At 41.0% G+C, this 24,783-nt stretch overlaps 1 protein-coding gene and 1 pseudogene across 2 annotated transcripts; both read left to right on the forward strand.

The window, feature by feature from the left end:
- Positions 1-758: 758 nt before the first annotated feature.
- Positions 759-1,688, forward strand: LOC307101868 (olfactory receptor 6C4-like; the record flags this gene model as incomplete). Its single annotated transcript, XM_079775348.1, has 1 exon — positions 759-1,688. One exon carries the CDS (start codon positions 759-761, stop codon positions 1,686-1,688), a length of 930 nt encoding a protein of 309 aa, XP_079631474.1.
- A 101-nt stretch (positions 1,689-1,789) lies between these two features.
- Positions 1,790-2,707, forward strand: LOC307101059 (ribosomal protein uL24-like; annotated as a pseudogene). Its single transcript has 2 exons — positions 1,790-1,799; positions 2,269-2,707. The product of its transcript is annotated as a ribosomal protein uL24-like (transcript).
- The last annotated feature ends 22,076 nt before the right edge of the window (positions 2,708-24,783 follow it).

A 24,783-nucleotide genomic window follows, 5' to 3' on the forward strand; every position in this document is an offset into this window, starting at 1 on the left:
TCTTTTTGATAGTTCATTATTGGTATATAAAAATGTTCCCAATTTCTGAATATTAACTTTATTTAACATCTGAATTTTAATTTTGTACCTTGATACTTTACTGAATTCATTAGTCAATTCTAGTTGTTTTTGGTAGAGTCTTTAGGGTTTTCTATATACAGTATCATGTCATCTGCAAACTGGGACCTGAGGGAAAGCAGACACTGACTGCAAAGATTTAGAGACTGATATTAGTCACAATGGTCCACAAATTCTAAAAATCTAAGGGAATTTGGGGATCTCTTTGGATACACAGTTATAACAGTATTGCTTATTCCCTCCTAAAGGTCCCTCAACTAAGAGCTAACATAGTTAGCTTTTCTTCTCACACTAAGACCAAGAGAGTGATGGAAAGGAGACACCACTGCCAAATTAGCAGATAAAAGGTCAAAAGTCAGTGTTCAAAGAGACACTAAATGGAGAAAATGATAACTTGGGCATTGGATTAGAAGATACACTAGGAAAGTACATGAAGAGCCTGAAAAGGAGCCATGGAGAAAAATTCTCCTATGTGGGAATTCAACAAAAATTCTTGTGAAGAGGCAGCCTCTATCCAATAGAAAATCTCATTTGACTCAAATTGACGGGGGGTGGGGGGCGAGGGTGTTGAATCAATTCAACAAAAAAACCTTAGCCTCTCCTGAATGCTCCTGCACTCTTCTTCCCTTGTAAACACCAACTTTGTTCCTTTGTACCTTCCTAGGCTGTAAAAGTTAACAATGAAAAACCAAACCTTTCCGACAGAATTCATTCTTCTGGGACTAACAGACATCCCAGAAATTCAACTTGTCATTTTTATACTTCTCTTCCTGACCTACATGTTTAGTATTATTGGAAACCTGACCATCATCACCCTCACACTACTGGACTCTCACCTCCAGACTCCCATGTATTTCTTCCTCCGGAATTTCTCCTTTTTAGAAATTTCCTTCACAACCACTTTTACTCCTAGGCTACTGTTCAGCATCTTAACTGGGAAGAAGAGCATCAGCTTTGCCGGTTGCTTCACTCAGTATTTCTTTGCCATACTCCTCGGGGCCACAGAGTTTTACCTTTTGACTGCCATGGCTTATGACCGCTATGTGGCCATATGTAAACCCCTGCATTACACAACCATCATGAGCAGCAGGGTTTGCACCCAACTGGTTCTCTGCTCCTGGCTAGGTGGTTTCTTGATCATCATATCCCCAATCATCCTAACCAGTCAGCTGGATTTCTGTGCCTCCAATATACTGGATCATTATTATTGTGACTATGGGCCCCTCATGGAAATATCATGCTCAGACACAAAACTCCTGGAGCTGGTTGACTTTATTTTAGCATTTGTGACCTTGGTGGTCACTCTGGTGTTGGTGAGTATCTCCTATACAAACATCATCTGGACCATTCTGAAGATCCCCTCTGCTCAGCAAAGGAAAAAGGCCTTTTCCACGTGTTCTTCCCACATGATTGTCATCTCCCTCTCTTATGGCAGCTGCATATTCATGTACATAAAACCCTCAGCAAAAGAGGGAATTGCCTTCAATAAAGGAGTAGCTCTGCTCAATAACTCAGTAGCCCCTTTGTTGAACCCATTCATTTACACTCTAAGAAATAAACAAGTAAAACAAGCTTTCAAGGATGTGACCAGAAAGATTATGACTCTTTAATGAACATAAAGACCTCTGCTGAAGGATAATGCAAACAGCAATTAGCACAAAAGTGCAAGAGAGATATTGCAAGGCCAATGGACTGCCTTCCTGTGATTGCAATGGCTCAAGGTAATTTCCTGACTTGATATTTTACATTGTATACCAAACTTTACCTTTGATCTGCCTGTATGCATTGCTAAAGGGAAAATGTGTACTCAACGTGAATAAAAAGCAGACGGGACTGGTCTTGGGTGCCTCTTCAAGAAAAAGACTCCAACTGGCCCCACCCCTTAATAATTCATATTTTCATCTAGCATTTTCATTTGGGCATCAGTCCCTCCTTCAGATCCTGAACATTGCCATGCAGGTTGTGGCATACCTCAAACTTAAAGAAAAATTTGAACCCATTTATGAAGTTCCTCTCCATGAAAACACAGGAGAACTTCTCTAACAACCACCTTATTAAAACAATATCTAAGATGAATTTATTAAGAAAAGATATCAAAGTTATATTTTAAACTTGACAATGAGGGGGAAATCTTCAAAAAAAAAAACAGTTTAAATATTTCTCTCTAGTTGTGAGCACTTCCAGCGCCAGTCACCAGGAAGTTCAACCCCTTCGTGACCTCGGACCGCAGCAAAAACCGGAAACCCCACTTCAATGCCCCCTCGTACATGTGCCCCAAGATCACGTCTTCCCCGCTCTCCAAGGAGCTGCAGCCTAAGTACAACATCAGCTCCATGCCCATCCGCAAGGACGACACGGTCCAGGTGGTTCGAGGATAGTACAAAGGACAGCAAATCGACAAGGTAGTACAGGTGTACAGGAAGAAACATGTCATCTACATGGAGCAGGTGCAGCGTGAGAAGGCTACGGCACACCTGTCCACGTGGGCATTCACCCCAGCAAGGTGGTTATCACCAGGCTAAAACTGGACAAAGATCAGAAAAAAATTCTTGAACAAAGCCAAATCTCGACAAGATGGAAATGAAAAGGCAAATATAAGGAAGAACTTATTGAGAACATGCAGGAATAAATGTAACCTGTTGAGCAACCATGGTTTAGCTGTAGGTTTTTAGCCTGGTGTGTATTCTTTAAAATTGTTCAAGATGTCTCTGGAATATTTTGTTTCCTTCCTGGTTTGTCATTGATATGTGGCTCTGTATATCTCTTCTGCTGTTTGGATTAATTTTATGAATAAAAATTGGAAATGTTTCTTAAAAAACAAATATTTCTTTCTAGCAAATAGATTTTTGAACTAGACATTTTGAAAATTTTCAAAAATGTGAAACAATACCACTCTTCTCATTCTTTTTTGGAGATTACAGATGATCCTCATGTTACATCTGGCTCGACGTACATTGTTTTGTGGTTACATCGCCATCTCCCATTTATTTGTAAAAGAAAAAAGTTCCGTAATTTTGACGTATGTACATATTTGCTTTATGTTTTTTATTATTTACTACTGGCCCAGTGCATGAAATTCATGCACATGGGGGGTGTCCCTCAGCCCGGCCTGCACCCTGTCCAATCTGGGACCCCTCAGGGGATGTCCATCTGGGATCGGGCATCTCTCTCACAATCCGAGACCACTGGCTCCTAATCACTCACCTGCCTGCCTGCCTCATACCCCTAAACACTCTGCCTGATGGCCTAATCACCCCCAAGTGCCCCCCTCTGGCCTGATGACCCCTAACATCCCCCCCCCGCCAGCCTGATCACATCCAATTGCCCCCCCTGCCAACTCGATCATGCCCAACTGCCCTCCCCTGCCGGCCTGCTCTCCCCCAACTCCTACCCCCCCTACCAACCTGCTCCCTCCTACGACAAGCCCTGCCATCTGGATTGCCCCCAACTGCCCCCCTGCAGTCCTGATCATCCCAACTACCCCCCCCCCCCCCCCCGCCAGCCTGCTCGTCTCCAATTTCCCTCCCCTGCCCGCCTTATCGCCCCTAACTTCCTCTGCCACGGCCTTGCCACCATGACTTTCTCAGGAAGGACGTCCAGAAGGTCTCCCAGTCTAATTAGCATATTACCCTTTTATTAGTATAGATTTACCACAAGTAAAGGTCAGGAATTGTTATCTTTCTTTTAAATTTTTTTTATTGTTTCACTTCATTACTGCTGTGTATGTGCTCCATGTGAGTGACATAAGGGTTCCTACTTACGGGAAAAATCACATTACATCACGCCATAGGAATGGATCTCAAACATAACCCAAGGATCTACATTATAATTATGTTAAATTAAAATATATTATTTGTGTTTTAAGATGTGTTTATTTTTTAATTTCTTTATTAAGTTATTACATATGTATCATTATTCCCACATTACCCTCCCATTCCTCCCCCCGCCCCCAATCATGCCCTCATCCCCTGTTGTCCGTGTCCATTGATTAGGCCTATATACATGCATACAAGTCCTTCAGTTGATCTCTCCCCCTTGCCCTACCCTCCCTTACCTTCCCTCTGACGTTTGACAGTCTGATCGATGTTTCTCTGTCTCTTGATCTGTTTTTGTTCATCAGTTTATGTTGTTCATTATATTCCATAAATGAGTGAGATCATGTGATATTTATCTTTCTCTGACTGGCTTATTTCACTTAGCATAATGCTCTCCAGTTCCATCCATGCTGTTGCAAATGGTAAGAACTCCTTCTTTTTTACTGCAGCGTACTATTCCATTGTGTAGATGTACCACTGTTTTTTAATCCACTCACCTACTGATGGGCACATAGGCTGTTTCCAAATCTTAGCTATGGTGAATAGTGCTGTTATAAACATTGGGGTGCATATATCCTTTCTGATTGGTGTTTCTAGTTTCTTGGGGTATATTCCTAGAAGTAGGATTACTGGGTCAACTGGGAGTTTCATTTTTAGTTTTTTGACCTCAGACCGCAGGAAACTCCATACTGTTCTCCACAGTGGCTGCACCAGTCTGCATTCCACCAGCAGTGCACAAGGGTTCCTTTTTCTCCGCATCCTCACCAGCACTTGTCATTTGTTGATTTATTGATGATAGACATTTTGACAGGTGTGAGATGGTACCACATTGTCATTTTGATTTGCATCTCTCAGATGATTAGTGACTTTGAGCATGTTTTCATATGTCTCTTGGCCTTCGTTCTGTCTTCTTTCGAATAGTATCTATTTAGGTCCGTCGCCCATTTTTGATTGGGTTGTTTATCTTCCTTTGGTTAAATTGTATGAGTTCCCTGTAAATGTTGAAGATTAAACCCTTATTGGTGATAACATTGGCAAATATGTTCTCCCATACAGTGGGCTTTCTTGTTGTTTTGTTGATGGTTTCTTTTGCTGTGAAAAGCTTTTTATTTTGATGTAGTCCCAATTGTTTATTTTCTCTTTATTTTCCATTGCCCTAGGAGCAGTATCACTGAAGAAATTGCTTCGGCATATGTCTGAGATTTCTCTGCCTGTGGATTCCTCTAGTATTTTTATGGTTTCCCATCTTATGTTTAAGCCCTGTATCAATTTTGAGTTTATTTTTGTGTATGAAATAAGTTGGTGGGGTCTAGTTTCATCTTTTTTGAATGTATCTGTCCAATTTTTCCAACACCATTTATTGAAGAGACTGTCTTGACTCCATTGTATGTTCATGCCTCCTTTGTCAAATATTAATTGAGCATAGTGTCTTGGGTATATTTCTGAGTTCTCTATTCTATTCCATTGATCTATATGTCTGTTCTTGTGTCAGTACCAGGCTGTTTTGAGAACAGTGGCTTTGTAATACAGCTTGATATCTGGTATTGAGATCCCACCTACTTTGTTCTTCTTTCTCAGGATTGCTGCGGCTATTCCGGGTCTTTTATTCCAGGTGAATTTTTGGAAAGTTCGTTCTAGGTCTGTGAAATATGCCGTTGGTATTTTAATGGGGAGTGCATTGAATCTATAGATTGCTTTGAGTAGTATGGACGTTTTGATGATGTTGATTCTACCAAAGCATGAACACGGTATGTTCTTCCATCTGTTTACATCTTCCTCTATCTCTTTTTTCAGTGTCCTGTAGTTTTCCGCGTATAGGTCTTTCACCTCCTTAGTTAAGTTTATTCCTAGGTATCTTAATTTTTTTGGTGTGATGGTAAATGGGATTGCTTTTTAGTCTCTCTTTCTCTAAGTTCAATACTGGTGTATAGAAATGCCATAGATTTCTTGGTGTTAATTTTGTATCCTGCTACATTGCCAAATTCATTTATTAAGTCTAATAATTTTTGATGGAGTCTTTAGGGTTTTCTATGTACAGTATCATGCCATCTGCGAATAAGGACAGCTTTACTTCTCCTTTTTGAATTTGGATGCCTTTTATTTCTTCTTCTTGTCTAATTGCAATGGCTAGTACTTCCAGTACTATGTCAAACAGGAGTGGTGAGAGTGGGCATCCCTGTCTTGTTCCTGTTCTTAGGGGAAATGGTTTTAGTTTTGTCCATTGCATATGATGTTGGCTGTGGGTTTGTCATATATGGCTTTTATTATGTTGAGGTATGATCCTTCTATTCCCACCTTGCTGAGAGTTTTTATCAGAAAATGATGTTGGACTTTGTCAAATGCCTTTTCTGCATCAATTGATATGATTATTTTAATTTTGTCTCTCAATTTGTTTATGCGATGTATCACGTTTATTGATTTGCGGATATTTTACCCGCCTTGCATCCCTGGAATAAATACCACTTGGTGATGGTATATGATCTTTCTAATGTAATGCTGGATTTGGTTTGCTAGAATTTTGTTGAGGATTTTGGCATCTATGTTCATGAGGGATATTGGCCTATAATTCTCTTTCATTGTGTTGTCTTTATCTGGTTTTGGGATTAAGGTGATGCTGGCTTCATGGAAAGAGCTTGGAAGTGTTCCTTCCTCTTGAATTTTTTGGAATAGTCTGAGAAGGATTGGTTTTAGTTCTTCTTTGAATGTTCACTAAAACTCCCCTGTGACGCCATCTGGTCCAGGGCATTTGTTTGCTGGAAGATTTTTTATTACTGTTTCAATTTCATCAGTAGTTATCTTTCTATTCAGGTTTTATTATTCTTCCTATTGAGTTGCGGAAGCTTGTATTTTTCTAGGAATGTATCCATTTCATAGAGGTTATCCAGGTTGTTGGAGTAGAGGTGTTTGTAGTATTTTTTTTTTTTACATTCCTTTGTATATCAGTGAGGTCAGTTGTTACTTCACCTCTTTCATTTCTGATTTTGTTTATTTGGGTTCTCTCTCTTTGCTTCTTGGTGAACCTGGCTAGAGGTTCATCAATCTTATTTATCCTTTTATAAAACCAGCTCTTGGTTTCATTGATCTTTTATAGTTTTTTTTTTTTTTTTGTCTCTATGTCGTTTATTTCTGCTCTGATACTGTAAGCTTTTCTTGATGCTCTCTTTATAATTCTTTAAGTTGCAGGGTTAGATAATTTATTACCATTCTTTTCTTGTTTTTTTAGGTAGACCTGTAGAACTATGGACTTCCCTCTTAGGACTGCTTTTATTGTGTCCCATAGATTTTGAATTGTTATGTTTTTATTGTCATTTGTTTCCAGAATGTTTTTTATTTCTTCTTTGATCTCTCTGGTAACCCAATCATTGTTTAATAGCATGGTATTTAGCCTCCAAGTGTTTGATTTTTTTTCATTGTTTTTATTATAGTTGATTCCTAGTTTTATGCCATTGTGATCTGAGAAGATGCTTGTTATGATTTCTATCCTCTTGAATTTGAAGAGACTTTGCCTGTGTCCTAATATATGGTCTATCTTTGAAAATGTCCCCTGTGCACTGGAGAAGAATGTATATTCTGTGGCTTTGGGGTGAAATATTCTGAAGATGTCAATTAAGTCCATCTGATCTAGTGAGTCATTTAGGATTGATGTTTCTTTGCTGATTTTTTGTTTAGAGGATTTATCCAGTGGTGTCAGTGGGGTATTAAAGACCCCTACTATGACTGTATTGCTATCGATCTCTTGCTAGATATCTTCCAGAAGTTGTTTTATGTATTTGGGTGCTCCTGTATTAGGTGCATATATGTTTGCCAGAGTTGTATCTTCTTGTTGAATTGCTTCCTTTAGTATTATGTAGTAACTTCCTTATCCCTTGTTATGGCCTTTACTTTAAGATCTATTTTCTCAGATATAAGTATTGTAACCCCAGCTTTTTTTCTCATTTCCATTTGCCTGGAAATATTTTTCCATTCCTTCACTATCAGTCCATGTGAATCCTTTAGCAAATATATGGGTCATGTTTTCTTATCCATTCAACTACCCTATGCCTTTTGATTGGAGCATTTAATCTATTTACATTTAATGTTATTATTGATAAGTACATGTTTGTCATCATTTTTACTTTTTTAATTTTTTATTGATTAAGGTATTACATACGTGTCCTTATCCCCCCACTAACACCCACTGCACCCCCACTCATGCCCTCACCCACCTGTTGTTTATGTCCCATTGGTTAGGCTTATATGCATTTGCCATATAAATGGTTTCTTCTTATTCTGAGATTCATCAAGCTATTCTGTCCCCAGGAACCTTTGTCTCTTATCATGCAAAAGCTAAAATCAAATTCTTTATTTCTCTTGTGTTTAGGTTTATTTCATTCTGAGTGGTTTCTTCAATAAATGCACATTTCAGAAACTAGATTCTCAACATACTCAATGTCATAAAAAGAAAACACAAATAAATAAAGTTGTTTGGCCATAAAGCCTTCTCCTGATGTGGAGTATAAATGCTGAGAAACCATTTCTCATTTGTTGAGAATACTTCAATATCGAGCCTCTGATTACACAAAAGTAACTGAAGATTCTTTACTGAAGCTTTAAAAGTGATCTCAAAGAAAAGTGTGCATTCCAGAGCTCTTCTTCTCATTTTAAAATGTCCATTTTTCAGGAATGAGAAGATGCTAATAGGGCAATTTCAAAATCAGTGAAAATACTGTCCTTTCTGGAAGACTACTGCATGTGAAATATGAGAAGAAGAAAAAACAGGACTTCCGAGTGCTGGATGCCTTCCACTAACATTAACATCGATGGTGCCAAGTCATAGACTCAAGCAGAATAAGCCTGAATTTAGGGGTAGGATAAATAAATCTTGGTTAAATAAATAAGTTCTCCAATATTCAGACTTACATTGTTTCTTGATTTAAGAAGAATGTTAGAGATTAAGAGAATTAATCAAAATATCAAAAGAGCTCATAATTTGGGAAAGACATCCTAAGAGGCATGTGATTGCTTAGCGTAGACTGACTACTGAAGATCAAACCCAGATATAATGTGGGGAAAAAAAGGATAAACTTAGAAAAGAGAAAGAGAGGTGGAAAAACGGGTAATAGTCATGTAGGAACCTTGGACCAAATAATTGAAATTCTTGCCATTAAATAGTTAAAAAGCCATTTTATTGTTTTCAGGTGCTATAATTGTGAAAGTAAAATTGTGTGCTTTTACAGTGCATACGCAACTACTACCTATGCCTATTAACATCATCTAGTTTCTCGAGTGTACCTTTACTTTTGATCATATTTTCAGTTGTTCCTACCAGATAATGGCTAAAGTATAAGTACAAACATTTTTAGACTGCACAAGTATTCAGGGAAAGAAGGACTCTATTCTCCAAGGCATTTCTTCTTTTTTCATTTAAAATTTCTAAACTCCTAGAGCCCATACTGATATAAATAAATGATTTTTAAAATTAATAAATGAGTGAGAAGAGTAAAATTTCCTGTTTAAAAGTAGTCCAAATAATTTATGTACATATTCCATCCAAAAGAAGAGGAAACTTTAAAGAGGAGAAATTGACAAACACTATCTCAATCAGGCAATCAAGGTCAACATCAATAGCCATAAGTCATGCCCTGGTGGGTTTGGTTCAGTGGATAGAGCTTCGGCTTGCAGACCAAAAGATCCAGGTTCCATGCAGGTCAAAGGCACCTACCTTGGTTACAGGCTCCTCCTAGGCCCCAACCCGGGACAACTAAATGTAATGTGGTATCGTACAGGGGATTGTGGAAAAGGGGGCAGAAGGGGGGGAGATATATTAGTGAAAACTATGGAAATCTGAATAAACTATGGAATTCATTTAATGATAATGATTCAAGTCATTCCCTCTTCTGCCAGGCTGCTGGCTACAGTTTTCAGCCACACACACTCAGGAAACAGAATTTGTTTTATAATTAAATATACTCAAAACATTTTGAGATCCAAGGTGGAAGCAGATTAGGTAGAAGCTACACTCACCACCTCTCAGGACCAAACTAAATTATAGAAAAATCATCCTGAAGAAGACCTGCAGAAAACCCTTGTAACCAAGGACTTATAGAAGAAGCCACATAAGACTGATAAGAAGTGTGAAGGAGCAAGAGGATTGGCAGGGCTCCCACAGGTGGCAGCTGAGGTTCCGGAGGTATATGTCAGCTGCAGGGTGTTCACCCTGAGAAGTGTGGGGTCTAAATCCCAAGCCTGGCTCCCCAGCCCACAGCACCAGAGCCAGAAAGTACATAGCATCTGGCTGTGAAAAGCAGCAGGGCTTCTGCCCACCAGGAAGAGATGGCCCTTAAAAAGGCAATGCATAAAAATCCATTCACAGTCACTCACCTTAGGCTCTGGCAGAGGGAAGGCAGAGCAAACTAGAGCCACAGGAGGAGAGTCTGGGGTTGGTGACTCTCAGGGAGGAGCACTGAAGGGTAAGCCTCCAGGATCTCTATACTGAGTCATTCCCCCACTGCACAAGCCATCTTTCTCAGGCAGAGCACTCTCCTCCATGAGTTAGCAGCCTAAGGGAAAGCAATAGCTCCCCCCTGTGGAATTCATCTCACTACACCCTGTGGAGCTTATGCCCTATTAAGGAGTACAGCCAGAGGCTCTTTCAGTGACTAAGGTGAACAGGCTGGGTTCTTTGAGAACTTTGCTGCCTTTCCCCAAGCCCAGTGCTGGTAAAAGCCAGACTTGGTGTGCAACTTGGTCCTTTCTGCACACACACCCAGGTCCAGCAGAGGCAGCCACAAACTCTGGATGATTCATACCTCCAAACAGGTTGCCCAGGGCCAGTCACAGGCAACATCTGACATTGTCCTACATCAGAGTCCCCACAAGAGTCCCATATGCAATACACCCAGTGACCAGCTTCAGACAACAACACTGCAGGATCCAATAAGCTTCACACACAGTATATCCAAAGCAAGATCTCAGCAGACATCAAAACCTCCTGAGGCAAATACCATATCGTATGATCAACACCTGAACAGGAGCTCACATGCCATGTTGGGGTTTGAGCCTCATAGCAGCCAGTCTAAGTGTGGATCCCCTGCATGAACAGCCCAATAGCAATCAAGATTCAATTACAACAGGGGAGCCTACATAACCCCAAACACCAATTTGAAAGAACATGTGCACCCTATGTTTATTGCACTATTATTTACAACTAGTGGCCCGGTGCATCAAATTTATGCATGGATTCGGGGTTCCTCAGCCCAGCCTACACCCTCTCCAATCGGGAACCCTTTAGGGGATTGAGCCTAAACCAGCAGTTGGACATTCCTCTCGCATTCCGGGACCGCTGGCTCCTACTTGCTTACCTGCCTGCCTGCCTAAGCACCCCCAAATGCCCTCCCTTGTTGGCCTGATCTCACTCCCAACTGCCCTCCCCCGCAGGCTTGGTTGCCCCCAACTGCCCTCCTCTGCCGGTCAGATCTTGCCCCCAACATCCCTCCCCTGCCAGCATGAACTTGCCCCCAACGGCACTCCCCTGCCAGCCTGATCTTGCCCCCAACACACCTCCCCTGCAGGCCTGATCTCATCGCTAACTCCCCTCATGTGCCAACGAATTTGGTTCTGATTGGTCAGTTTCTTTGCCAGTCAGCATCAAAAGTTCCACCTCCAAGGCAGCCATTGGCTCCTCACACTTTACCCAGATTTGGTTCTGATTGATCGATTTCTATGCCAGTCAGTGTCTCTGGGCCTGTCGATGGGGCCTGATCAGAAAGGCGGGGCTGATCAGCAGCCCCAGTGGAGGCCTGCAAAGAAATGGATGTGCGGCTGCTGGCCAGACTGGGAGAGAAAGAGGCAAGTGCTGATCAAAAGCTGACACAGAGGCAACAGATCAATCCCTACTTCTCTCTTCAGGCCTCACTCTGTCCCTGATTCACAGCCCCCTCAGCAGTCAGTGCTGGGGCACTGCACCTGAAGCAGAATCAGTCAGCCTGGGTTGCCCCAGCAACCCAGCGCTGACTGCAGGACTGACTTGCCATTCATTGGTCGAGGTCCCTTGTTACTGGACATTATGACCCAGGGTTTTTATTTATTAGGATAGCCCAGACCTGGAAACAGCCCAAGGTTCCATCAGTATGTGAGAGGATAAAACAGCTAAAGTATATTTACACAATGGAATACTATTTGGTCATTAAAAAGAAGGCATTTTTACCCTTTGCAACAGCATGGATAGACCTAGAGCACTTTATGCTAAGATAAATAAGCCAGTCAGTGAAGACAAGCACCATATGATTTCACTCATATGTGGAATCTAATGATCAAACTAAACTAACAAGCAAAATAGAGACAGACTCATAGATAGAGAGCAGGCTGACAGCTTTACAGGGGTAGCAGTTGGGGGTTGGAGGGACTGAGCAAAAGAGAAAAAAAGAGAAAGAACTCATTGACAGGGACAGCAGTGTGATGATTGTGGTGGTGTTAGGAGGGGAAATGGAGGTGGAAGAGGGTATAGGTGAGATAAATGGTGATGGGGGAATTTAATTCAATTTAAAAAATAAAAGAATGAAAAATAATGATTTGGTTTTGGTTTATTAATTACAACAAATACATCCTACTAATCCTATCTAATAATAGACAAATATGCAAATTGACCATACCTCCGACACACCCACAAGCCATGCCCACAAGCCACATCCAATCAGAGCGAGCATGCAAATTAACCCAAACCAAGATGGCTACAGCCACAGAGAGCAAGGTTTCCTAGGTAACAGAGCAAGCCAAGCTTTCCGCCTGCCCTTGCCAGGCCTCAGCCTCCACTCAAGCTACAAAGTTTCAATTATAGAAGGTAAACAAATTCAAACAAATGGCGACAGAATGGAGCTTGAGAGAGCAGGCCAGGGCTGCCGGCAACAGGGGAAGCAAAGCTATCCGCACACCCTGGCCGGGCCCACCCGCTTAAGGCAACAAAGTTTCAATTATAACCCCAACAGAAATGACTGCCAGCCTCCGAGGGAGCCCCAGGCTTGGCTCCGCTCCAGGCTACAAAGTTTCAATTGTAGAAGGAAAATAAATTCCAGATACCAGAGCCTCTGCTTGGGTTGCCAGGGGGCGAGGCCGGCCTGCAAACCACCACAGGCCCCTCGCTCAGGCCACCTCACGCCCCAAGGGTACCCCCACCTGATCCGGGACACCCTTCAGGGCAAACCAGCTGGCCCCCACCCCTGTACCAGGCCTCTATCCTATCTAATAAAAGAGTAATATGCAGATTGATCATCACTGCAACACACAAAATAGCTGCCCCCATGTGGTCAAAGATCCTGCCCCCATGTGGACACAAGATGGCCACCACAAGATGGCCAGCAGAGGAGGGCAGTTGGGAGGCACCCGGCCTGCAAGGGAGGGCAGTTGAGAAGGACCAGGCCTGCAAGGGAGGGCAGTTGGAGGTGATCAACCCTGCAGGAGAGGGCAGTTAGGGGTGACCAGGGCGGCAGAGGAGGGAAGTTGGGGGCAAACAGGCTGGCAGGGGAGTGGTTAGGGGGTGATCAGGCTGGCAGGCAGAAGCGGTTAGGGGCAATCAGGAAGGCAGGCAGGCAAGCAGTTGGGAGCCAGCAGTCCTGGATTGTGAGAGGGATGTCCGACTGCCCATCTAGGCCCGATCCCGGTGGGTCCCATATTGGAGAGGGTACAGGCTGGGCTGAGGGACAACCCCCCTCCGTGCACGAATTTCGTGCACCGGGCCTCTAGTGTAATATATTAAAACAGGAAGCTTAGCATATGATATACAGGAACAATCTATACTATCTTCACAATTGTTCTGTAAACCTAAACCGTTCTAAAGAAAATAAAGTCTATTAAAAATAAATACAATCCTCAAGATAAATGACAACTATTTTCTTTATGCTGAGAAAATCTATGGCTACTTAAATGATGGATTTGAAAGAAAATTTAAAGATCTCTTTTGCAGGCCACTCAATGCGAGGATGCCCTTCAACCTCATTAGTCCATCTCTCATTCTTCTCCTTAATCTGCTGGTGACCTGTTTGATGCTCCCATTGTACCTTCCTCACCAGTCTCTACTGGCTGACTTCTGCTAAGCAACTATTTAATTTTTATTCTTTAAGACAACAAAAGGTCTTTATCGGTTCCTCAGAACCAGGACCCCTAGGGAATGCATTTTTTGTCAGCATAATTGATCCCAAAGTGGCCAGATCTAAGGAGAGAGACAAAGTTTGTTACTTTGGATCTTTAAAAACCTCCAAAATGCTAATGTGGTTCTTGCTGAGGTAATCAGTTCTCCTAGGAAAATAAAAAGCCCTAGAAATTTTCTGTCCTTCAATACCATTTGTTCATAATTTAACAAGTATTTGAATATATGTTTAGCATTTTGCTATGCAGTACAGAAAATTCAACAAAGTTGATCTGCCTAGGGCAACAATGCAATATATAAAATATACAACCATGAAAGTTAACATTACAAGAAATTGCACAGGGCACCATATATTTAAGTGCCATGTGAATGACACAGATTATGTGTCCTTTCAATACAGAAGGGAGATTCCTGTGGTCAAGTGAAAAAATAAAAACACTTAGAGTATTTACTATGTGCCAGGCATTGCTCTAAGTAATGTGTGTGGTGAATTTAGAATCTATTAGAAACTCTAGATATTGCATATTATTATTATCATCAACATCTATATATATAAAAGCTTAATATGCTAAGTGTCCAACGAATTGGTCGAACGTTCGGTTGACCGCTTTAATAGTCGCTATGAAGCGTGTTGACTACCAGGGAGGAGACGCTCTGACCAGAAGGTTAGCTTGCTGCTGGGGTCCAGCCGATTGGGACTGAGTGGGATGGGCCAGACACACCCTGGACCCCTCCCACACTCCCTCCCCAACTGGCCCCGATCATGCAGCTGTGGGATCCCTTGGCCCAGCCTGCACACTCTCGCAATCTAGGACCCATAGGGGGATGTTATAGAGTCACTTTTGTCCCGATCCTGCAGGCCAAGGCTGAGGGACCCCACCTGTACATTCATTCATGGACTGGGCCTCTAGTCCTATATAATAAAAGGGTAATATGCAAATTGTCCCCTTTGACCAGGAGTTCGACTAGGGGGTGGGGCAGGCAGGCCAACTGTCTGCAGCCCTTCCCCCCAGCTGGCCCCACCCCTGATAAGCCCTCCCTCCCTCCCCCTGATCAGGATGGGCTGGCTGGACCCCAACCGTGCACAAATTCATGCACTGGGCCCCTAGTTAATAATAACATGCTACCATTATCATTGTACTATTGCAAATAAGCAAATTGAGACATAGAGCCTAAGATACACAACTAATAGACAGAAAAGCTGAGGTTTGAACCCAGGTCACCTGGATCCAGAGTTCATGTATATAACCAGAACACAATATTCTGCTTCCTATTCTGGCATGCCCTGTGAAGAGATAGAACCCTCCTCAGACCCAGAACACATTGAGAAAGGTGAAAAAGTAAGCAGAGAGCCTTTCTTACAAGAAAACTGTATCAAACGAATAAGATTGTGCTTCAAAATTCTTAGAGCAAATCTTACTACCTGGGTAAAATGTTTAGGGCAGACATAGAAGTTAGAAATAATTGAGATTCTCTTTGAGAACATCAGGCAAGGTTTCGAGAATTCACCACATCTGCTCTTCACACAGAAACTCCAGAACAATCGCGCCCACAGCCTGGGTCCCAGGAACTTTCTGGCCACCCAGGTCACTCCAAGGCAATCATGCCGTGGTAGCGGCAGTGGCAGCAAGAAGAGCAGAAACAGCAGGGGACCCCAGCACCTAAAATAGAGAAGACAACATTTCTCTATGTATGAAGCACCTGTGGTCCTAAAAGGCTGAGGGCAGAGAGAACTACATAAACAGACATCCAAAGAAGAGAGATATTGGGGAGACAAAGAAAGAGCACACATATGAAAGAAAAGCAGGCATCACCAGAAAAAGAAGTAAACAAAATGGAGGCAAGCAACCTGTCAGAGAAAGAATTCAGAGAAATGGTCATAAGGTGGATGAAAGAATGGAAGACAAATTCAAAAATATGTGTAAGAACCAAGAGGAAATGAAGAAGAACCAAGAAGAAATGAAAAATGACATTGCTGCTGTAAAGAACTCAATAGAAAGCATCAACAGTAGACTAGAAGAAGCAGAGGACCAAATCAGTGAGCTAGAAGACAAGGTAGGAAAAAATACCCAAGTAGAGAAGCTTCTAGAAAAAAAAAATTAAAAAGCATGAGGAGAGACTAAGGGAACTTTGGGACAACACAAAACAAAACAACATCCGCATAATAGGAGTGCCAGAAGGAGAGAAAACTGAGCAAGGAATAGAAAACCTGTTTGAAGAAATAATGACAGAAAACTTTCCTGATATAGGGAAGAAAAAATCCACACAAATCCAAGAAGCTCACAGAATCTCAAACAAAATGAACCCCAAAAGACTGACACCAAGGCACATTATAAATAAACTAGAAGCCCAGTGCATGATTTAATCATGCACGTGTAAGCTGTCTGTCCGCTGGTCGGCAGCTCCAAAGTCCCTGGGCCCCTAGGGCGAGGCGGGGCGGGGGCGTGGTCCTCCTGCGGCCGGAGCCCAGGCCAGAGTCTTGCCTTTGCCTCCCGCCCAGGAAGGCTGGGGCCGCCGCCACGTGCTCCTGTGGCCCAACTGCCGCCAGACTCCTCCCCGGGGAGCCACACCGCCCGCCCACCGCCCACCGCCTCCAAACCTCCAAAACGCCGGCTCGGCTCGCTGCCCCAGAGGCCTGTCTGTGCCGCAGCACAGCCATGGCGCAGACGCTGAGCTTGCGTCGCCGCTGGCAACGTGAGCTCAGCGTCCTGCCGGCCCAATCACCACCCCAGCCACCGCGAGTCCCGCCCCTGTGTCACCCGCTGGCCCAATCATGGGCGTAGCGGAGTGATGGTAATTTAAATATTACCTTTTTATTATGTAAGATTGCAAACACCAACGACAAAGTAAGATTCTTAAAAGCAGCCAGAGAGAGACAGAATGTTACCTACAAAAATTCCCCCATCAGACTAGAGACTGATTTCTCAACAGAAACACATCAGGACAGCAGGGGATGGAATGAAATATACAGAGTCATGCAAAACAATGGACTGGATCCAAGAATACTGTACCCAGCAAGGCTATCAATCAAAATTGAATGTGAAATCAGGAGCTTCACAGACAAAAAAGGACTAAGGGAGTTTATTACCACCAAACCAGCAATGCAAGAAATGCTAAAGGGTCTGCTGTAAAAAAAAAAAAAGAAAAGAAAAGAAAGAAAGAAAGAAAGAAAGAAAGAAAGAAAGAAAGAAAGAAAGAAAGAAAGAAAGAAAGAAAGAAAGAAGGAAAGAGAAAGAAGGAAAGAAAGAAAGAAAGAAAGAAAGAAAGAAAGAAAGAAAGAAAGAAAGAAAGAAAGAAAGAAAGAAGAAAGAAAGAAAGAAAGAAAGAAAGAAAGAAAGAAAGAAAGAAAGAAAGAAAGAAAGAAAGAAAGAAAGAAAGAGAAAGAAGGAAAGAAAGAAAGAAAGAAAGAGAGAGAAAGCGAAAAAGGAACACAGGGGTAAAGAATAAAAATGGTGACAAACAAGCACCTATCAATAATAACTTTAAATGTAAATGGATTAAATGCCCCAATCAAAAGACATAGGGTACTGGATTGGATAAGAAAACATGACCCAGATATCTGCTCTCTTCAAGAAACCCACCTCATGGGGGAGATAAGAGATCAATCAAAGGACTTGTATGCATGCATATAAGCATAACCAATGGATGCAAAACTCTGGGGGGTGGGGGCATATATGGGAGTGGGGTGTGGGGAGGGCAATGGTAAGATATGTACACATATAATACCTTAATAAAAAAATTGAAAAAAAAAAAAAAAAGAAACCCACCTCAGAAAAAAAAGACGCACACGGACTGAGGGTGAAGGGATGGAAAAAGGGTTTTCAGGCGAATGGAAATGAAAAAAAAAAATGGGGTACTTATATCTGACAAATTAGATCTCAAAGTGAAGGACATAAAAAAAGATAAGGAAGGCCATTTCATTATACTAAAGGGAGCAATTCAACAAGAAGAAATAACTCTGGTAAGCATATATGCACCCAATACAGGAGCACCCAAATACCTAAAAAAAAACTCCTGGAGGATATCAAGGGGGATATTAACAGAAGTATAATCATAGTAGGAGACTTTAATACCCCACTATCACCATTGGACAAATCCTCTAAACCAGTGGTTGGCAAACTCATTAGTCAACAGAACCAGATATCAACAGTACAATGATTGAAATTTCTTTTGAGAGGCAAATTTTTTAAATTTAAACTTCTTCTAATACCACTTCAAAAGAGACTTGCCCAGGCTGTGGTATTTGGTGGAAGAGCCACACTCAAGGGGCCAAAGAGCGGCATGTGGCTCGCGAGCCGCAGTTTGCCGACCACAGCTGTAAACAAAAAATCAGCAAAGAAACAACAATCCTAAATGACTCACTAGACCAGATGGAATTAATTGACATCTTCAGAACATTTCACCCCAAAGCTACAGAATATACATTCTTCCACAGCTAAGATTTGGAAACAGCCTAAATGCCCCTCAGCAGATTAGTGGATTAGAAAACTATAGTACATCTACACAATAGAATACTATTCTGCTTTAAAAAAGAAGGATTTCTTACCATTTGCAGCAGCATGGATGCACTGGAGAGCATTATGTTAAGTGAAATAAGCCAGGCAATGAAAGTAAAATACACATGCTCTCACTCATTTATGGAAAATAAAGAACATTATAACCTGATGAACAGAAAGATAGATACAGAGGCAGTAAAGCATTGAACAGACTGTCAAATTATAGCAGGATGGCTTGGGAGTGTTGGGGAGAGGGGCAAAGAGATCAACCAAAGGACTTGTATGCATGCATATAAGCACAACCAATGGACACAAGACAGGGGGGTGGGGGTAGGATGAGGGCATACGACAGGGGGGAGGGGAGGCTGGGGGAAGATCAATGGGGGGAAAAAGGAGATATATGTACTGCTATATGTAATACTTTAAACAATAAAAAAATAAATATATAAAAATAAAATAAAATGTCTGTAAACTGTCAAAAAAAATTAAAATAAATATTTAAAAAAAAGAAATAGGAGAAACCAAGATGGCGACATAGGTAAACACCAGAACTTGCTGCCTTGCACAACAACTTCAAAACTACAACTAAAAGACAAAACAGACATCATCCAGAACCACAGGAAGACTGGCTGAGGGGAACTTCTACAACAAGAAAAAAGAGAAAAGCACAATGAGACTCAGAGGAACTGCGGAAGGCAGAGGTACCAAGGCGCGCGAAGAGAGAGTGAGAAACTGAGTACAAGGCTGGCTTTCTCAAGCGGGAGGGAGACAAAAGCTCCCGACTGCACTGAACTCCAATTCCAGGCGAGACTCTGGGGACCCAAACCAGTTCGGGGAGAAACTGGACTGTCTGGCAATGGGCAGATCTCGAAGGCGGCTTTCTCTCAGATGTGCTTGCAGCGATTACCACAGGACACTGAGACACAGGGGCCTATTAGGGCAGGCCTGAAGGGAAACCAATGCTGTCTGCTCGCCCTGAAACTCCACCCCATCCAAGTTAAGCACAGAAGCTTTTGCAAGTCCATTCTCATAAGGATATCTACAGCACAGAAGTTCTCCCATTGTAGACACAGCTGATCCTCACAGCCAATTGGCCTGGAGGTCAATTCCTCCCAGTGATACCAACAACAATCAAGGCTTAACTACAACAAGACTGTGCACACAGCCCACAAAGGGTGCACCAAGAGTATCCACCTCAGGTAATTGGAGAGGCTGAGCCACTGGGCCCTATAAGACACCTAGCACACAAAGCCACTATGTCAACTCAGGGAAGCAGCCAAAATGCAGAGACAAAGAAACAGGTCACAAATGAAAGAAATGGAAGAAAGCAAAACGACTGGATATAGGGTTCAAAACCACGGTTATAAGGTTTTTCAAGAATTTTCTAGAAAAAGGCGATAAATTTAGTGAGACCCTCGAGGATATGAAAAAAGACCAACTGGAAATTAAGCATACACTGACTGAAATAAAGAATAATATAAGAGATCTAACAGCAGACTAGAGGATCGCAAGAATCAAGTCAAAGATTTGAAATACAAGAAGCAAAAAACACTCAACTGGAAAAGAAAAAAGAATCCAAAAATTTGAAGATAGTGTAAGGAGCCTATGGGACAACTTCAAGCGTACCAACATCTGAATTATGGGGGTGTCAGACGAAGGGAGAGAGCAAGATCTTAAAAACCTATTTGAAGAAATAATGGCAGAAAACTTTACCCACCTGGTGAAAGAAATACACTTACAAGTCCAGGAAGTGCAGAGAACCCCAAACAAAAGGAATCCAAAGAGGACCACACCAAGGCACAACATAATTAAAATGCCAAGGGCAAAAGACAAAGAGAGAATCTTGAAAGCAGTGAGAGAAAAACAGTTAGTTACCTACAAGGGAGTACCCATATGATTGTCAGCTGATTTCTCAACAGAAACTACCCAGGCCAGAAGGGAGTGGCAAGAAATATTCAAAGTGATGAACAGCAAGAAACTACAACCAAGATTACTCTACCCAGCAAAGCTATCATTCAGAATTGAAGGTCAGATAAAGAGCTTCACAGGTAAGAAAAAGCTAAAGGAGTTCATCACCACCAAACCAGTATTATATGAAATGCTGAACGATATTCTTTAAGAAGAGGAAGAAGAAGAAAAAGGTAAAGATAAAAAATTATGAACAACTAATACATATCTATCAACAAGTGAACCTAAAAATCAAGTGAATAAAAAATCTGATGAACAGAATAAACTGGTGAATATAATAGAATCAGTGGCATAGAAAGGGAGTGGACTGACAATCCTTGGGGGGGAAATGGTGTCGGGGGGGCAGGAAGAGACTGGACAAAAATCATACACCTATGGATGAGGACAGTGGGGGAGGGGGTAAGGGCAGAGGGTGGGGTGGAAACTGGTAGGAGGGGAGCTATGGGGGGGGGGAAGAGGAACAACTGTAATAATCTGAACAATAAATTTTTATTTTTTTAAAATAAAGCTCTAAGTCAAAAAAGAAAAAGAAAATTAATGTCATATCACGTAGGGTCTTGGTTGAAGTCAATCGCTGATCCCTCTAAGATCATATTCCTCTACTTCATGCAATCTGAAAATTCTTCTGTCAAGGAGCTTCTTATTTGAAAGCTCTTGAAGAGCCACATGACAATTACCATTTCCATGTAAAGATGTAGAGGTTGACACTGTGTGGATTTGAAAAGGTTTGCGTGGGAGTGGCGGTGAACAGGGAAAAGGGTTTTCCAGCCTTGTAGAGGAGATAGAGGAAGGACACAGAGTTCCAGTCTTCCATCAGAGAACACTTACCAGGACACCAAAGACTAATGGGAAGGAAAAGGCACTCATGGAGAAAATGCTAAACCCTCCTTGTATCTCATGTTACTTGACCAATATAACATCATCCACAGCAACAGAAGACAAATGCTCTAACTGCTACTATCTTGCTCTTGAGGAGTATATGGGTGTTATGAACGGTAACAAATAATAAATGTATAGTTTATTCAGTGTTACTTGTCTGTGATTATAGAACATAAAATCCTATAACTGTGACTTTTTCATTTCTTATCTAGCATTGTTCTGTGACTTTTTAAATATTATCCAGCATTGTACTTAAATATAATAAAGATATGTTGTTTGGCATTATGCCCAGCATGAAGTAAACTGCTCAAAATGAATGTGTTTTTCTACTTCCTGTGGTTATTTTTGGTCATTATCATTACGGCAGTTTCCACAAAGCTTTCTTCCTATCCTGATGTTCTCCTCTTAAATTCCTTGGCATCTCTTTGGAGTTCTTCCCCAATCTCCTATTAAAGGTTCAATTCCAGAGTTCTCAACAAATAGGGTTCATTAGCATACTCTCAATTTGGGCCTCCTGGGACCTTTCATTTCTTTCCTTAGCTAATTATCTTCAGGTCTCCCTACATACAAACATTTTAAATATGTTTCAGCCTCGTATAAAATCAGAAGCAGCATATATCCCGGCTCAAACAAGTCAGAACAGAGGAAATAAGACTTTGAAGTGAGGATGCTCTTATTATCACTACTATAAGTATGCTTAACTTAAATAAGTCACATCTCAAAGGATTACTTTACTGGCCAGGGTACAATTTATTTTTTTTATTTTTTAATCAAATTTATTAAGGTGACATTGGTTAATAAAATTATATATAACAGGGTGCATTTTAAATTAATGTGGAAATAAGAAGTAGCAAGTGACAGATAAGCTCATATATGGCAGGATCAGTGGGATTCTTTCTACTGAATTTTCATAAGCTTGTAAGTTTTTGTGAATAATTAGGTCAATAAGTACTGGTGGGAAAGCAAACAAGTTCAGTTTTATGCCACCTTTCATTCACCTCTTACTTCGAACTTGTGATTCATCCCACGACATGTATGGGTAAAATCCCACATCACTGCCCTGAAGTCAAGTGTAAGTATATTCTCAGCTTATAGTTATATAAGTGTTATTTGTCCATGATTGTAGGATATAAAATCTTATAACTGTGACTTTTTTATTTAAAATGAACTTATATTTGTTTTATAACCTTCATACAATATAGGCAGGTATGAAGATATGAAAGTATAAAGCAAAAAGGGACAGCTCCCTGTATGTCGCCCACTTCCTCATTTAACTTCATTGGGGTAATACTGTTTATTTTTTTCAGACATATGTGACAATATACATAAAAATATAGTTTTATATCATATAAAAGATGTTTATATACATGTATGTCTTTTATTAATATATCTTTGATTGATTTCAGAGAGGAAGGGAGAGGGAGAGAGATATAGAAAGATCAATGAAGAGAATAATTGATCAGCTGCCTCCTACATGTCCCCTACTGGGGATCGAGCCTGCAACCCCGGCATATGCCCTGACCTGGAATCAAACCGTGACCTCCTGGTTCATAGATTGATGCTCAACCACTGAGTCACCACAGCATGGCTGCATATATATCTTTTTAACAAAATGGGATCATAAAATATACCATTGTTAACATATTAAGGTTAATTTGAGAGGAAAACATACAAAAGAAAATGAGAGTTAAAAATATGAGGCTGAAAATGAAATAAGAATTCAAGCCTTGAAATATTTATTTGAGAGTCAGCATGAGATAGCTACAGGACAGGAACGTTTCACTCACTTGGAAACTAGAGCAAGCAAGAGCAACTTCTGGAAAATGTGTGTTTAGAAGAAAGAAGAGTGAGACATGCATCTTTAGAATTTGAAGAAAGGAGGAAAAATTATGAAGGACCCATTAGTTAAAACCAGAAATTAAGAAGATATTAGAAAAAAAACAGAAGAAGATATTAGAAGAAAAAAATCAAAGATAACGTAGAGGCAACATATAAATATGCCAAATATTTTTCAATATGCAATCACCATTTAATAAATTTGTTAAGAAATAAAGAAACAAGTTTGGTCCTCATGTGTCTTAGATTCGTAAGAATGTGCTAGCTGTGTGTTCTTGGTCAAAGCACTTAAACTTTCCCAGCCTCAGTTTCACCATCATTACCATTATTGTCCTTACAGTGTAATTAATCCACATTATCTCATCGGTAAGGTTGAGATAATGATCATAATCGCTCTACCCCAGTGTGAGGATGGGAAATCAGCACAACCTGGGAGTCAAGTGTGCAGGCTAAGGAATCAGGTGGCACTGGGTCAGACTCCACAGTACACTAGCTGTGGAAGTTGGAACAATTTACCAACTGCTCCAAAGCTCAGTTTCCCCTTCTGCACGATGGGGATAGTAATAATACCTATATCAAAGGATTATTATGGGAATCAAATAAAATAATGACAAGACTTGGCACATAGTAAGTTCTAAATTAATGATAATTATTTATTGTTATTATAATTGTAACCAAATAAATCAATGTACATTAAATGCCTTTTGATTTAGAAGATGGTAATATGTTTACTAGTTTCTATTTTCAAGAGTCAGAGAGGAACTAACCTTTGACACAAAAGGGGTAATCAACTCTTTTGAACAGAGTATGAAAAGATGAGTGTAGGACAGAACTGTCTTGAAAGAAGAAATGAGGAGGATCATGCCAGAGAAAAATTTACTAATTATCAATAAAATGTAGGTGAGTTATCTGCTGAGAATAGTTTTGAGAATTTGAGAACCATGGAGAAGAATAAATAAAAGTGAAATTTAAATTAAATTTTACAATAGCTATGTAAATATTAAGAACCCTATTCCTCAGCTATAAAAAAATAATAATTACTTGAATTCTATAAGTATGGTATAAATAGCCCCCTAGTCATTTATATTCTTCATTAAAACTCCCAGTTCTAGCCGGTTTAGCTCAGTGGATAGAGCTTCGGCCTGTAGACTAAAAGGTCCCAGATTCGATTTTGATCAAGGGCACATGCCTGGGTTGAAGATTCAGTCCCCAATAAGGGGTGTGCAGGAGGCAGCCTATCAATGATTCCCTCTCGATATTGATGTTTCTATCTCTCCCTCTCCCTTCCTCTCTGAAATCAATAAAAATATATGTTAAAAAAAAGAAGAAACTCCCAAATGATACTTGCAACTGTTTTAAAAAAAATTACTGAATTTGTTGGAGTGACATTTGCTAATGAAACATACAGGTTTCAAGTGTGCAACTCGATAGCACATCATCTGCACACTGTACCATGTGCTAACCACCCCAAGTATCACCACCATTATCCTCCCTTGGCCCTCTTCCACCTCCCTCCACGTCCTTTCCCCATGGCAATCACCATACTATTGTCCACGTCTATGTGTGTTTTTTTATTCTTAATACCTTCACA

The sequence above is a fragment of the Cnephaeus nilssonii genome, assembly GCF_951640355.1.
Source record: "Cnephaeus nilssonii genome assembly, chromosome: 6".
In the NCBI taxonomy this organism is placed as follows: Eukaryota; Metazoa; Chordata; class Mammalia; order Chiroptera; family Vespertilionidae; genus Cnephaeus; species Cnephaeus nilssonii.